Source organism: Haliaeetus leucocephalus, unplaced genomic scaffold, assembly GCF_000737465.1.
Source record: "Haliaeetus leucocephalus isolate CR32 unplaced genomic scaffold, Haliaeetus_leucocephalus-4.0 Scaffold173, whole genome shotgun sequence".
In the NCBI taxonomy this organism is placed as follows: domain Eukaryota; kingdom Metazoa; phylum Chordata; class Aves; order Accipitriformes; family Accipitridae; genus Haliaeetus; species Haliaeetus leucocephalus.
This window is the reverse complement of record NW_010972609.1, coordinates 14,776,189-14,786,762: the sequence shown is the minus strand read 5'-3', so window position 1 is coordinate 14,786,762 and position 10,574 is coordinate 14,776,189. Positions and strand designations below refer to the sequence as shown.

The 10,574-nt window shown below is 44.4% G+C and overlaps 1 protein-coding gene across 1 annotated transcript; it reads right to left on the bottom strand.

The window, feature by feature from the left end:
• Positions 1 to 152: 152 nt before the first annotated feature.
• LOC104829553 lies at positions 153 to 9,148 on the bottom strand. The gene is made up of 9 exons (XM_010563875.1): positions 9,052 to 9,148; positions 8,039 to 8,170; positions 7,721 to 7,832; positions 7,049 to 7,122; positions 6,262 to 6,354; positions 5,240 to 5,274; positions 2,159 to 2,479; positions 1,635 to 1,683; positions 153 to 794 (listed from the first exon to the last, which is right to left on the bottom strand). Exons 1-9 carry the CDS (start codon positions 9,128 to 9,130, stop codon positions 499 to 501), a joined length of 1,191 nt encoding a protein of 396 aa, XP_010562177.1. The 5' UTR covers positions 9,131 to 9,148; the 3' UTR covers positions 153 to 498.
• Positions 9,149 to 10,574: the final 1,426 nt, after the last annotated feature.

Here is a 10,574-nt window from a genome sequence, read left to right as displayed (position 1 = left end):
CCGGCCGGGAACCGGCTCCCCTCACAGCACCTCCCGCCCGCGGACAAGAAGCGCCCAGAGTCAACCCCAGCTTGTGGCTCAACCGGGCTTTTATTGCTCCGCTTCAAACGTTAGCGGTTCTGAGCACAACACGGAACGCGATCGTTCGGAAGCCGAAGCGCTGCAGTCCCCTCAAAAACGGCAGCGGCCTCTTCGTTCCCGCTGCCCAGGCTCAAACAGCACGGTCCTGCCCCGCGCGAAGGGAAGCGCCAGCTGGAGCACCTCGCTCCCAAGCTGGCGTCCGAGTTTAATACCAGACAACTCAAAGGCCCCAGCGAGCGCGACAACCGGAGTCCGTGTGAACACCGAAGGTGTTAAATCACTTCCAGCTCCCCGCGTGAAGGTGAGGAGATCAAGTCCGCCCCATCGCTTTTACTAGCAGTTTGTTGACGTCCTCATTTACAGGAAGGTTGTAGACATATATGTACACAGGAGCATTTCTGAAGTTCATCCTAAACATTAATCTGTAGTTTCTAATTTACTTATAATGCCATTACTTTTTAAAGTGTTCAATACGTTATCATAAGCCTTGGTATCTAGGTACCTTAACTCATCCAGTAATTTAATAATAGATTGTTTCTCTCCCAGTGTGTTTTTCCAGGCGAGAAGCATCTGATAAGACTGCTCTTCTATATCATTAGGAAAGTCATTAATAATTTTAACTATATCATTTTCCTGCAGATGAGCTCTCATAAGCTGCTTCCATTTTCTCCGTGGTACTTCATTTATAAAGGCCCCATAGCTATCTCTCAGTTCTGAAAGAAAAAAACACACAACACACATCAGCGTCAGTTTTAAAATACAGATTTTTTTTTTTTTCCCATAGCTAACATACATGCTTTCCCATTAATTTTCAGCCAATACATGCACAGACCAAACAGCAGCAGCAAGGCCAGGTTTAGCACCTAAGCAGCAGCAGGACCAATAGGTTTCCCACTGAGCGATCTTGAAAGAAGCCAAAGGTATCAGTCTACATATCTCAAAAGTAGTTTCTTAAGACGAGACACCATTCAGTAAAGGCGGTTTTGGGGAAGGTTTCATTGGCCTGCATGTCTTCACTTAAGCTTAATAGGGCCACTCAACAGGAGGCTATAACCACTTCAGTACGCTACTGGTATAGGTTTGCCACACCAAGACCAGCACGAGCAAAACCCGTCGCTTGGACATCCAGCACATCCAACGTGCTGCGTACCGGTAGATGTATGGGGATTCGATGCAGACTTCCATGTGAGCGGACATTTGACAGAAAGATCTCCTGGTCTGACCTACACCTCACTCATTAAGGCAGAGTACGCTGCTGCAATGCAGACTTGTTTAAAACATACCAAAAAATTTTGTACCATTCTTATTCTTAAAAGCATGACTGCGCTATACTCCTCTGCAGAAAAGCCATGCTTTAAAGTAGAACAATTCACCACAGGGATTACAACATCTCCCAAACGTAGCAATAATCCTGTTTCGGCATATTTTACAATAAACTGAAAGCCTTGTGGCCTAAGCAATATTCATTAGCCTCCCTACACTATTCCTTACATAGACTAAAGTCAACAGGAAAAAAACAAATTCCAAGTACTATCAATTTAGGGAATACTTACCTTTTGGAGAGAGATCTTTAACAATTATTTGACACTTTGGTTCTCGTACCTGTAATACAAAGTTGGACTGTTACTCCAACATATCAGAGCACTTCAATTATTCCTGAGCTACTTGATAGCTTGCTTCCACAGCACACATGCCAATAAGGGGGCAAGGGGCAGATTTCACAGCACAGCTGAAAGTATTTGAGTAAAGAAAATTGCATGCTGAAACAGCCATGCTGCTAACTCCGAAGTGAAGCAACAAGGCAACATATTTGCTGCTATTGCAAAAGAATAGCTTCTGTGTAAATGCTGAACAGGGAGATGAGAGAGGCAGAGCAGATTAAACCTGAGACTGAAGTTTGCTTTCCCAAGGTACCCCTTCTCATACTTTCTATTGCATCTTTAAGGCAAAGCCTCCTCTTCCCTATTGTTCTGCCTGAAAACAGCATCTATCACTCAAGGAATAGTTAAGAACTCAGCTAAAATTACATGTGTAGCAGAGCAAATACAATGATAATTTCACACACACACACACTTACCATGCAGTTTGCTGGCATCCTACCACCAGGTATATTAAATGGGGCATTCTGATTAAAAGCAGGATTCTGCCCAGTTTTTGCTGGTAGCGAAGACTCAGCGATCCTCCTCCAGCACCTTTCCATCTGGCGCAGGATGGTGCCCCACTCAGAAAGCACAACACTGTTTTCCTCTGGTGATGTGTTTTTTACTTCCAAGTTAACATTGGGTTGTGCTGGGCCCTCTGGGCTCTCACCAGAGTTCCCACCCTCTGGCTTGGCCGCATTATTTGCAGGTGTCTCCACTTCTGGTAAAATGAGGCTTTCAGTACTGTCCTCAGACTCCTGTAAGGAATAAGAACATATTTTAAGAGATGTTTCATAGGTAGGCCTTCAAGGACAGTCTGGAGGAAGAAAACAAAATACTTAAAGTCACCAGATGTCAGAGAAATAATGGAAGAGCTGCTAATTTGGCAGTTACAAACATACCAAAGTTACAGCCTTTATAGACTTGGACTTCAAATGGTTTCAGAGCCTAACTCTCCAATTTGCTGGCTATTCTGCTCCCACTGGTCTGTGGAATAAGGCGCACAGGCTACTTCCACAACAAACACAGGAAACTTTTCCTAATGTTTTCACTGGTGTGTACTGCTGCTTGCTCCTCCCTACACATGGAAGGTATGCACCCTTCCTGAGGCAGGAGAAAATTAAATTTCCTTGCTACACCTGAGCTGACTTAACAGCAACAGGGGCCTCAAGCCTATCATTGTATCCAGGCTGATGCTCTTGGAGCTTTTACCAAGCTGATAATAGCCTATCAGCTCCATGTAAGTGCACTAACTTGGGCTTTTTTTTTTTGGCTGGATTAGTTTTTCTGGCAGATTCACAAACTAGAATCAGTCGAAAGAAGCCAGTGAACACCAATGCACATTGCATAGCTTTTGTGAGGGGACAAAGAGGGAAGCAAGCGAGGAGGGCTGCACCATTTCTAGCATTGTCAATACATTAAACAAGCACATGCCAGGGAGTATAGCTCCAACTCATCAAGAACCATACACATACAAAGCAGACCACCATCTATCTAGCATATGAGCTAGTGCTAGAACTGGAAAGCTTTAGGAATTTATTTTTTTTTAAAGGTGGAAAATGAGGGCAAGGAGTGACTGTTTTTCCAACAAGACCTGTGTTTGTTAAGGTACAGTTCCTCCGTGAGCATAAGCCAGTGTGATTTCTGTTTTCACAAGGTCAGTGACCGATATGTGACCAACATGCGTAAGCAGGGATGTGAGGGGAACCACCCCATGCATCACACATGTAGTTGTACATCACCCTCATTGAATCCACTTTCTGTTTAAGGGTGCAAACAGGTTAAACAAGTTGATCCTATTTATACAGAATAGCTCTTAAATAGGTAACTGAGTGACTGAAGGTACACAGCATGGCTAATAGCTGAAGTTCTATTCTGGAATGAAATAAAGTATCAGCAGGTTTTGGGTTTTTTTTTTTTTTTTTTACAGCAGTATAAATTCACTGGTACTTTGGAAAGGACAGTGTGTTGGTGCCCAAATGCCTGGTCTCAGGATCACATCAATGTAACTCTCCTTAGCAGATAAGCTTTTTGTTACAGTAGCACAAACACTCCAAGTGCACAGACATTGCAACTGAAGTCTGTGACAACTCTTACATCAGAGCTGTCACTATGCGCTGATTTGCAACTGCATTATTCTATAACCATTTTATTCAAATTAAAGAGATGTTATGTTTGCCTACTCCCATGCTACACCATTTTGACCAGGTTTTGTCATGTTTCTTCATCAGCTTCTACGAACACATGAAGTGCTGCAAATCTGGCCAGGGCGTGGGGGGGACCACAACCCAACAAAAACCCATGGGCGATTCACATATTTGAGCCACTTACAGACCTTAAAAAAAAAAGAGAAGAGTTTAAGGTGATGTTTTTAACAGATCTTTCAATTCTGTTTCTTCAGTCTTCAAGTATTTGTGACATAATTAAGATGCATTTAATTACTTGAAATGTCTAACTAGTAAGATCGGACAAGAGCTCATACACCAGGTGAGCAGTGCATGCATTGGGTGGGGGACAAGAAATGCAGCAGGGAGAAAAAGATGCTGTACATGTGCTACGAAAGGAATCTGTACGCCTTTCTTAGATCCTCATCAAGATAAACATTTGTTTTACAGCTTGGTGTTACACATCAACTATACCATTAGTATAGTTAGTTATAGTATAGTAAGCTCATTTTTGCCTCACTGTATTGTTAGGAGTATAGCTTCTAAATAGAGAAGCTAAAGCTAGACTAGCTGAATACAAGCTAGTCTTGTATTTATCTTGCAAAACGCTAGACTACCAACAGTCTTTTTAGACTGAAACAGTAAGGTTCTGAAATAGTGTTTGACTACAGAAGGCCAGGGTGAACCTAGCTTTAAAGTGGAACATATGCCAGTAGCCAGCCTTAGCGTGGTAAACCCTTTTCAGGGATGTACTTGTGAGCTGGTCTGCTCTGAGCCCTGAACCCCTTTGTCTTATAGGAATGTCTAGGACCAAGAAGTTAGACTGCCAGGTCCTGCAGCTTGTGACACGAGCCCAAAGGCAGGAAGACTCAGTCACTTTGCTGGATCAAGAGAAGTAAGTCTTATGAACAAATAATGTTGTAGTAAAAAATGCAAGGACAGCTAGAACACCACTATGCAGGGAAGTGATAGCTGACATTGCCTGTGGAATATACACATGAAGCAGCAAAGAACCAATTGGATCAAGGCATCACTTGGAGACAGTTTGAAGCGAAAGCTTGCACTTAGCCTAATTTTTTTCAACTTCCAAAACATCCTGGCCACAGGCTCTGGAATGTGTCCAAGGGAAGTACTGGAAAGGCCAACTGCAATGGACACATGCAGCTAATGAATGTATCAGGCCCTCACTAACATCTGGCCCTGTATGAATCACAACTTGTTACATCACAGGAACACATCCTACCAGAGGTCTACAGTGAGACAAACATTGAGCTATGTATCAGGTACAGTTAAGCAGCGCACAATTAAGCTGCGCAAAACTGAGATGAAGCACTTGATCCATCATATACTTACCAGACCTTTCTCTGCATCTTTATCAATTGAAGCAGCTGGAAAACAAGATAAATGTCTTAAGAAAATTTTAGGAATTGCAGCAACTTAAACATAGCTGAATTCACACAAGACTTACATGCAGTAGACACATTCATAACACAAACCAAAGCTCTAATACGAGCCATTTAGTTCCTTGACCTGTCATACATTTCATGAGAGTACTACCCTTAGCTTCCACCAACAGCACAAACACTGTGCCTTCATACAGGGGATGATGAGTCCTGCTTAGTAAAATACAGACCACAAGATGCAGTTTGGCTTTTAAGCCACTCTTTCACCCTCCCTCCCCTCCAGCTTATGCTTCTTAGCATTTTTGTGTGCTATTGCAATACAGAAGAGAAGGCAGAAATTGTCTTTACTACAATACAATCAGTAAGACATGATTTGAACAAACATTCAAAATTTAGAATAATTTTCAACATTATTCTAACTAAACTAGTTGCAAAAACACTTTAATATGCAGTAATGGAAAGTTTCTCAGGAAAACATCTCAATTTCCACTAAAAAAAAATTAATTCACACAAGACTTATCAACCTAACATTCATGTTAAGAGGCTCAAATGATGAAAGGGCAACAATTTGTAGAAAGAGTCTCCATAGCCAAACACAGTGAATGAAAGTAGTTAATGGTCTAATTAGCTGCTACTTCTTGCCCCATACATCTGAGCTTGTGTAGGTTTTTCTCACTCTTTGCCAGTACAATGCAAGTAGATAGGGAAAGTCCTTTTAAGGACCTTACCCTAATCTTGCTTTGAAGCAAAGGCATCTGTCAGCAAAATAAGAAAGCTCATAGTTAAAGTTTGTGCATTTTATTTACTGAACAAAACTAGTCTCCATTATACAGGAGTTACTTAATTGAATCACATACTAAATGAGCTAGAGCTTAAACAGGTCCCCCATAAGGTAATACAAAAACCAGGGATAGCCTTAGTGCATGCTTTGCCTAGTTCTGGAAAGTTTATGGGTAGTAATCAAGCAGTTACCTTCATTACCCTTCAGCCTTCTAATTACAAAGAACAGCAACAAACCACCAACCACCAAAATAATCACAATAATCCAAACAAGAGCGGTGCTTCCTGGGAAGGAAAAATGAATAAAATTAGTACTGAAGAAGACTCCAGACAAGATATTCTGAAGTGCAAGTCTTCCCTGCTGTCCTAGAGAACAACCAAAGCTCAGCACTAGTACAATGACCCAGCTAGCTTGTCCTGGAAAAGGCACTGGGACTATCAGCTGACTTGAATGTGCATGTACTCCTTTGCACTGCACATCATTATCCCAAAGGCAGTGGGGGATTCTGCACAGAGCTGCAGTACAACTTCTGCAAGGCTTTCTGAAGAGACATTTAAGAAAAGGGGAAAGCAAATACACAAAAGGTGCCAATGAGCTTCAGGTGCTGTAGCCTTGGTAGTGTCAGTTCCTTCTTTCTCTAGTCCAGCAGAAGCTATCTACCAGCAGAAGAGAAAGCCACTCCATATGCAGCTTCTCAGCCATAGAAAACATGAAAGAAATCTTTGCACAATTGGTAATGTTCAACAGTGTCACTGTTGCAACTTTGAAAACCCAACAATACACGTAGCTTTTCTCCACGTGAAATTTAAGATGGTTTGTCACTCCAACCCCTTTGAGAACTTCTTTAGCAGACTAAAATACAGAAGCTCTTAAACATGCTACAGTGGTTCAAGCCACTGTTTTACAGACTGCTCTGGTGTTATTAGCCTGAAGCCACAGACCCAACAAACCAAGCTGAGTGGTATTTCTGTACCAGACCTTGATCGGGTAAGCCACATCCTAGGTCCATAGTTGCATTGCAATTCTGCACAATTTCTTTCCCTTCTGGACACCTGAAGTGGATGGCAACATAAGGTTGTATCAACATTTCCAGAACAATATGTAGCTCTGCCCAGGCCTGATTTTTTTTCAGGCAGAGCTTAGAGACGTGAACAGAACATGCATAAACAGATAACTGTGTTAGAAGTACACCTTTAAACAACCCAAGATAATACTACAAGATTAAATAGAAGCAAAGCAGATAAAGCTCATGTATGTTAGCCTCTAAGTGGCAGAGAAAAAAAAACCCACAGAATACATTATTCATGCACAGTTAGTTTCCTTCAACAGGTGGTTCTACCTCCAAAAATTTTGAACTGGTTGCTACAAAGCTCATTCAAATGTGTACGTGGGGAGTACTCATCTGAAGACATGCAAACTGTAAGCTTACAGCCATAAGCAACAAGCACAACAATACCACAATCCATATCTTTCTAGGTCTGAACCTCATGCATTTTGACACCTAAAATTTAAATGCATGAATAATGCAATTTGGCTTCAGGGCAATTATTTAGAGCCTAATAACATGCGTTAGGTATTGGCAGAGATCGGGCCATAGCTCTAACATTCCCTAGAAGGAACACAATCAATTATATTCATTATCAAACTTACATTGTACTACATCTCTGACATATTTCACAGCCCTCAGCAGGGCAGAAATATCCTTGTTTGCACTGGCATTCAGTATCATGCGTCAGAGTACAGGGTCGCAAAGTTATCTGATCTAAAAATAATATAAGTGACAAAGTAAATATAAAAGTTGTGACTCTCTACAACTGTGCAAAAATTATACTCAGGCCATAAAGGCAATTTATTTATAAGTTCAATATTCTCAATGACTGGAAGCACAAAAAAACCCAGAGGACCAGGCTTTCCACGTTAAAAAAAAGGGGAAAAGGGTTAAGGTTTCATCAAAGTTGTGCTTGGTACCCTCTTTGCACTGTCTGCACAGCAAGCATTCTTCCAAGCCATTCTCGTGGGCGGTATAACCCTCTCCTTTGGTGCAAGGGACACATCTTCCTCTCAAATGCGGAGCACTGCAGTGCTGAACAACGTAAGTACCTGTGGAAGAGGAGAACCAGCAGCAGTCTCAAGGGATCATTTAACAGGCAGAGGACTATAACAGGATGTTACAAGACAAAGCCATTTTGGTGAAAGTTCAACCTTTCTTCGCAAGCAAACGGCACGCCGCGTGATCAGAGCTGTGCAGCAGGGTGAGGAGGAGGCATGTTCGCAGCTTGCCGCTCAGACAGGGAGCGGTGGCAAGTGAGGCATCCAGACGGGCCTCGGCTGGGACAAGGATGACTCACTGCGGCAGCTCGGAGTCACACGTGTGGCCAGCGCCATCTCCTCTGAAGGGGCACGGCAAGCACAGGGAGAATTGCTTCTAACAGCCTCTCTTCTCCTTTGTCTGAATTATCTCTAAATACACCTGATAGCTCCCTGATACTGTCTAAGGGTAGGGTGCTTGGCACAAAGCTTGTTAACTCTACACACACTGAGCAAGGAGGGGAGAGCAAAGGCAAACCAAAGTTTTACCTACAGACACAGAAATACCAGAATTCCCCCAGGCCTGTTCTTTGTGCTAAAGTGTGGTGGTTGGTTTTTTGTGGGGTTTTTTTGTTGTTTGGTTGTTTTGGTTTTTTTAAACAAACAAACAAACCACCACCACACAACTTTGATCATCCTCAACAGCTGGCAGAGGCTTCCTGGCTTGCTACCAAGGCACCTCTCCCAGTCACCACCTATTGCGCAAGGCGGTCTCACTTCAAAATGGAGCCCGGCCTTAACAGCAGCAAGGAGCCACCTCAGCTCCAACCGGGCTTACACTTTCACCAGATGCAAGGTAAAAAACAAAACAAAAAAAACCCAGTAGTGACACAGTCATCTCCATGAGGAAAAAAATCATGGCTGTTATCAGCTGTAACTGCCTGAAGTCTTACCTGCTGGACAAGACACACAGCAGTGACCTTCATGTAGGTATTCTCCCTCCCCGCAGTCCTCTGCTCGGGTTGCAGGCATTATCAGCAGCGTAACCTACAGCAGAGAGAAACAGGTGTTTGAGCGATTCCTCCTCCCAGGACACGATAACCATCTCGGGGAGATGTTCCTGTAAAGACTTGAAAACACATTCAGAAGTTCATGGGAAGCCACAAAGGAAACCCAAACTAATTTCTGCTAAGTGTGCCGCTCACAGCCGTAATTACAATCACAAAGCTGGGGTTAGAGCAGAGCAGCGGTAATTACAATCACAAAGCTGGGGTTAGAGCAGCACCGTGCAGCGGCTGGCGGGTTTTAGGCAACTCCACTTTAAACGTTTATTTTCTTTTTACTAATTCCCTGCAACTGAACTTCAGAGGCCGAGGTTTCTGCCTTGTGCAAGGGATTCATTTCTCCCTCCTCCCGTCTTTTTAATTCAGGAGGGTCAGCGTTAGTCTTCCTCCAGCAAAACAGAGGAAACGCCCCAGAGACCTCAGCCAACATTTCTCGCTGTCTGTGTAATCTTAAGCAGGGAGCAAGCACTTGAGTCATTAACAAAAATAACTTACTGTAGCCACAGGAGCATTAGGATTTTTTTTTTTTTTTTTTTTTTAAAGAAACCTGCGGGACGCACACCCCTCAGCAAGCCTCCGGCGGAGGGGCCGCCTGGACCAGCCTCCCAGCCCCGGAGAGCCAGGTGCTTCCCAAAGGAAGCGAGCGGCGAGCACCACCGAGGTACAGCCCTCGCTGAGAGCACACACGCGAGAGAAAGCGGTAAAACGGGGGCAGGAGGGGGGGAAGGGACGGCCACGGAGCTCCCCGTCGCTAACTGCCATCAGCGGCCAATTTCTAAGCTGAAACCAAGAGTCCCCACTCCCCGGCTTTCGCAGCTCTGCTCTTTCAACTCTCTCCCCGGGAGGGCTGAAAGTCTTCCCCGTAATCGCGTAGTTAAGAAAACCACCAATTTCACAACTGGAGAGCGTGAGAACTGTTAGAGACCTCACTCCTGACTTGTAGTTTTCTTTTTTCCGAGGAGAGAAGGAAGGGCGGCAGCGACTGCGCTAGGGAGAGGCGCCACCTGTGTGTGTGTCGTGTCCCGTCCCGTCCCCCCGCACGCCGGGGCTGGGCTAACTGCACGGGAGCTGCGCTCCCTTACCCTGTTTAGACTTAGGAGAGCTGTATTCACTCAGGATTCTCGAAACTTCAAGCGACACGAAAAAATAAAAAAAGAGTTAGGGGAAGTTACTAAAGTTTCCTGAGGAAGAGGAGGGGAGAAAACCCCACGCGGCTCCTCCACACTGGACTTGGAGGAAGACTGCCCCCCCCCAACAGGAGGGATTTGGAGGCTGGCTGCGGCCAGGTGCCAGCTCCACTCGCGGCGAGCGGGCGGAGGACGTGCCCCTACCCACAAACAGCGGCTCCGGCCAGAGAGGTCCCGTCCCCCCGGCCCGGCCCGGCCCCGGCACTCACCAGCACCAGCCGCCCG